The sequence below is a fragment of the Morone saxatilis genome, unplaced genomic scaffold (genome assembly GCF_004916995.1).
Source record: "Morone saxatilis isolate NCDOM2014 unplaced genomic scaffold, NCSU_SB_2.0 Contig435, whole genome shotgun sequence".
Lineage (NCBI taxonomy): Eukaryota > Metazoa > Chordata > Actinopteri > Moronidae > Morone > Morone saxatilis.
In genome coordinates, this window is record NW_023340024.1 from 1 (window position 1) to 5,337 (window position 5,337).

At 37.0% G+C, this 5,337-nt stretch overlaps 1 protein-coding gene across 1 annotated transcript; it reads left to right on the top strand.

The window, feature by feature from the left end:
- Positions 1-125: 125 nt before the first annotated feature.
- LOC118338607 (latent-transforming growth factor beta-binding protein 1-like) lies at positions 126-3,778 on the top strand (the record flags this gene model as incomplete). The annotated part of the gene is made up of 3 exons (XM_035675884.1): positions 126-353; positions 2,000-2,140; positions 3,504-3,778. Coding segments are annotated over 3 exons (644 nt in total), but the record flags the coding sequence as incomplete, so codon positions are not given.
- Between the last annotated feature and the right edge of the window lie 1,559 nt (positions 3,779-5,337).

A 5,337-nucleotide genomic window follows, 5' to 3' on the forward strand; every position in this document is an offset into this window, starting at 1 on the left:
CCATATTGATTATATAACTGTATTTTGAATATGTTTTGGTAAACAGCTAAAATAACAGAACTTGTGTGAATGAATGCAACATACCTAAATATGTGCATGTTAAATCTATTCCACATGTGCCTAAGCCCTGGGAGCCACAGTACAGTTACTCCTGTCTCTACATTGTAGCAGAAAGTCAGCCATTAGCTCTGTAACATTTGCTGCCTACCCTCTGTCTGTCTCAGATGCAGATGAATGCACACTGTTTGGCCAGGAGGTATGTAAAGGAGGCTTCTGTTTAGACACTATGGGCAGCTATGAGTGTTACTGCAAGACTGGACAAGACTACGACCCTACCAAACTGGAGTGCAGAGGTCAGAGTGATACGAAGCAAAAACAAAGGCTGTGTGTGAGTGTGTGTATGAAAAACAAATTAGTGGTGGACTGCACAGGCTATTCAACAATTTTAAGTAAGATTCCAAACCATAGAGAGCAAACAAAGTAACTGGGAGTTGCGTAGGGAGGAACTGAATAATGGTTCATCACTTTATTCAGTTGACTCAGCCAGATTACCCATCATTACACCTCGCTGGAATCCCAAAAACAAACGATAGTCGTTACCAGTCATAATTATCAAGGCCGACTAAATATAAATATATATACAATAGCCTACATAATAATTTTAAATATTTAAATGTTTTATCTCTAGAAATTAAACTAATTAATCAAATTAAATTAATCAAATCACATTTATTCAAAAGTTTCATATATTTCAATAAAATACATTTTGTAATGGTATCAGTTTTTAAATATATAATAATATTATTATTTAATACACACACACAGTAGCAGCAACAGGGTGTTTGTTACCAGGCTTGGCTGATGTGTGCGTTCGTAATGGTACAGGGTGTTCCGAATGGAGGAATTTTAGAAAGAGAAGTTCCCTTAACTGACATTGCCTGAACTGATAGCAGGGAGTACTGTCTATGTACACTAATGAAGGGAACCCTGCTCCTGTGTTAAAGATGTCAGACCATTTACACATAACACATAAACTGTTAGCTTAACTTGCTTTGTGTATGATACTCAACAACACAGTAATTAGACAGGGCAGAGTATGGAGCACAGTTGCTGCTATAGGAGACCAACTACAGGGTGGGCTGATGTCTGACCAAAGAGGAATGCACATTTAACACTTATCTGAATTACAGTGTAATTCTGCTGTAAAGCTGTCAAAAACAGGAATCAGGCTGCAACCTCAAAACGTCTCTGTGGCAGCTCCTTGAATTTTCTAGAACATTTCTCGCAGTGCATGGCTGTATGTGTGAAGAAGACTCTACACAATGGTTTGTGGAAGACCTGAAAAGGTTATAAATATTTCTTCAGATAAATCATCTAAATTAAAAGACTTCCTTCAACCTAATTAAAAATTCCAGAATCTATGAATATGCAAATGTTGTTAATTTGTTAAATACTTCACTGTAAAGTCAATTCTCAGTATATGTCCACTGGTGGCTTCAAGTTTCTACGTCACAGTCACCAGAATTGACTCCCAAACTATTTGTGATGTCTCAAATCATTAAAATTATCGATATCAATGAAGACATAAAAACTGTTTGTGAGTGTACGCGAACTGTAATTTAAAAAGTTAAAAGTAAAAGGGGACTTTATTATGCCTATTTACAGCTCTGTATTCTTAGTGTGAGACTCCGCTACATACATAACACATGTCTGGAGGGGATCTTTAACTCTTATATTATATGATGTGCTAATATGCTTTTCAGCAATGTAAAACTGTTTTGTAGGAGCTATCATTCGTGAGCAATGCATTGGTTGGTAAAAAAGGGTTTTCAGCTTAAGAGTTATTTATAGCTAAATAGTTCATTTGTGTGTGTGTGTGTGTGTGTGAATGCATTGGTACATGGTAATGTAGCGTGAGGAAGTGCTGATGACATGAAGAGAGTCCTCTGACTAAGTTATTTTTCCATTAAATGTCTCTGTTTGCTTTTCTTCCCTGTAGACATCAATGAGTGTCTGGATGAGTCTGTGTGTGTTGGTGGACAGTGTCAGAACACAGATGGTTCATTCATGTGTTTATGTACTCATCCTATGGTGTTGGACCCCAACAGTAACCGCTGTGTCTTTGTTCCTGAGGTGGCTGGTAAGAAAGGCTTTTTTAATATCCCATGCACAGTTTAAACTAAAGACAACCATTCAGAGACTGCATCCTAAAAAAAGTCCCATCTCCCTCCATTGCGAATTCTTCCAATATCCATATTGTGTTTCAGGTTTGTCAAGTCTTAATATTTAACTACCTAACATCGCTACCTAACAAGTTCCAACAATTAAACTCTCAATAAACCATTCTTTCTTGATAAGCTGAGTTTAAACTAAAACAGTCCCTCAAACATGTTCAACTTTGTAATAGATTGCATCAAGTCTGTAAAAACAATCATGTTTTTAAATATAGTAAATCTTTGCCAGAACTAAAAGATTATCCAGTAATTATTATTTAAATATTTAATATTGATGAAATAATGTTGAAATTGAAATTAATAAATACAACATTGTTAAAGACTGTAATAATACTGATTTCTCTGGATTTCTTAAATCAAGCTTCATACACTTTTTTGTTAATAAAATGAAACTACTATCAAAAACTAAATCAAAATAAATGACAACCTGAAAGTAACTTGTAATGTGTTTAAAAAAGGATTAAGTTATAATGACCTGAAAAAAGGGTCAGGACTTGTGAAAAATATTATTGTATTTGATTTTAAGGGGAAGCTTTAGTAAAGTAGTGAAATTTAGAAGTGTGTTATCTGAAAGGCACAATGGCATTAGTATAGAGGGGATAGTGTAAAGCTCTCATGTTTCACTAGCATCTGGATACACCTACTGTAGATAATATTTCTGCTATGTTGTATTGTATTGTTATTTTCTTTTTTTGTGAGATTTGTCCAAAATAAATTAGTTAGGATCACAATCTTAAATTTAAGTACTGCAAAATCTTAATCCAGTATATGTCAAACTTTTTGCACCCTGTACAACCTCAGAAAATGTAAGGCTCTCCAAGTACCACTATTATGGCCACTGTTAAAATACAGGAGTGTAGGACAACCCTATTTAGCTATGTTCACACAGGAGGCAGGTTTACTCCTGATAAGAATATTTATTATTGATTTGTGTTTAATACAGAACCAGTTGTGTTAATGTTACTATTTTACTATCAAATATAGCTCCAAACTAATCATGGATGTATGATCACTATGTGCATGAACAGGACTACATAACAGGCTGATATTGAAACTAAATGTTACAGGAAACACAAAACTAATTTTTAATTTCATTTCAGCGATGTCATCATTTAAGAATTTCCATTTGCAAATGTAATAGTAGTATATGTTTTTAAATTAATCTATTTCTTTTATTTTATATTTTAAAGATTCTTCCATGTACCTCTGAATGGTAACCGAGTTTGCAACACACAATACTGTGTTAGTTAGCTGTGTTTGTGTTTGCAGAGCAACATGAGGCTGAGCAGATAGACTATCAGGGTATCTGCTGGCAGACGGTGACAGAAACCATGACGTGCACACGGCCGCTTGGTCCCAACAGGAAGGTCACATACACGGAGTGCTGCTGTCTGCACGGAGAGGCCTGGGGCATGGACTGTGCCCTATGTCCGCCTAGAAACACCGGTACATACTACACAACAACACACACTGCTCCCCTGTGTAGTGTTAATGAACGTTACAGTGTGGGGCAACAGATTATCTGCTGCGAACATAAAACATGAATTTCCTCGTACCAAAGACCTACTTCAAAATCGCTTGCTGAGATATGGGATGGCAGTAGATAGATAGATAGATACTTTATTTATCCCGAGGGAAATTCAAGCATCCAGTAGCATACAAGACATACATTAAACATACATTAAAATAAAATTAAAACATAAAATTAAAGTTAACAAAAGAAGTGAGGAGAGTATTTTATTACATTTGTAGTTTAAATTTAGATTTTAGTAATACAGTCTTTGAGTTTAGCTTAGCTAACTAGTCTTTGTTTTTGTTGTATTTACATATAAATTATTTATTGTGGAAGTTCAGGGTTGCCAATATTTTAAATAAAAAGGTCCAGTGTATGGGATTTAGTGATGTCTAGTAGTGTAGTTGCAGATTGCACCCCCCTTTCTTAACCCTCCCCTTCCAAGCACTAAAGAGAATCTACGGTTGCCGCAAAAAATGCGAAGGGCCCATCTACAGCCATGTTATATTCCAGTTCTGAAAATAGATCTTCCAAAATGTTACACACTGGACCTTTAATCAAAGTGCCATTCTAGTTTTTGGACCACTCAAAGCGCTTTACCCCACGTCACATTCACCCATTCACCCCAGCAATTTGGGGTTCAATATCTTGCTCAGGACATTTGACGTGCAACAGGAGGAGCTGGGGTTTGAACCTCCAACCATCTGCTCTACCTCTTGAGCCACAGCCACCCAAAAACAGCTAACTCATCATTTTAATTTTCAAATCTAATTTAATTTACATTGTTAGAACTAACATTAACTTTGGCAAATAATTATTTTTGTAGTTGTGACTGTCCCCCTGAATTATTTGTTTAACAAAATTTTGTCATACATTGTACGCACCAATGGCAAATAAAAAAAAAAAAAACTAAATTAAATCAATTTTATCAATTGGTTTCATTTTAATATTGGCCAACCTGTCAATTCAATTCAATTCGATTCCATTTGTATAGCGCCAATTCATAACAGAAGTTATCTCAGGACACTTTTCAAATAGAGCAGAGAGAGAGAGAGACAAAAGAGAGAGAAAGGAGCGCGAGAGACGATGCGGTAAAGACAAGCAGGAAGAGACAGAGGTAATGACAGAAGGGACACGAGAGAGAGACCCAAAGGTGCACGCAACAACAGTAGCCAACAACACTACACTATAATGAGTTAACTGTGTGAATCATGACGATGAACATCTGAGCAAGATATCACGACAACAAAGCGATGGGCCGCGGGACAATGAGCAGCCCTGACAAGTACGTCAAATAATAGTAACTAGTAATCAAAACGTAATTAACACGCAACGCAGCATTGGCGGGCCACCCTCGCACCACGCACGCTCGGCGCGTTGCGCGCGCGGCGCACGTGCCGTCGTAAACATTCAGCACAAACACCAAAACACAGAAGAGACAAGGAAGACAAAAAGTCAAAGCACAGACCACCGACACACACGCAATGCTCTCACACCTCACCCAACTCCCAAGGCCCTCATCCCAGACAAGCGAGGCGAGAAACTGTCGCCAAAAAAATGATCCAGCGATCAGATCACTGCAAAAGACTA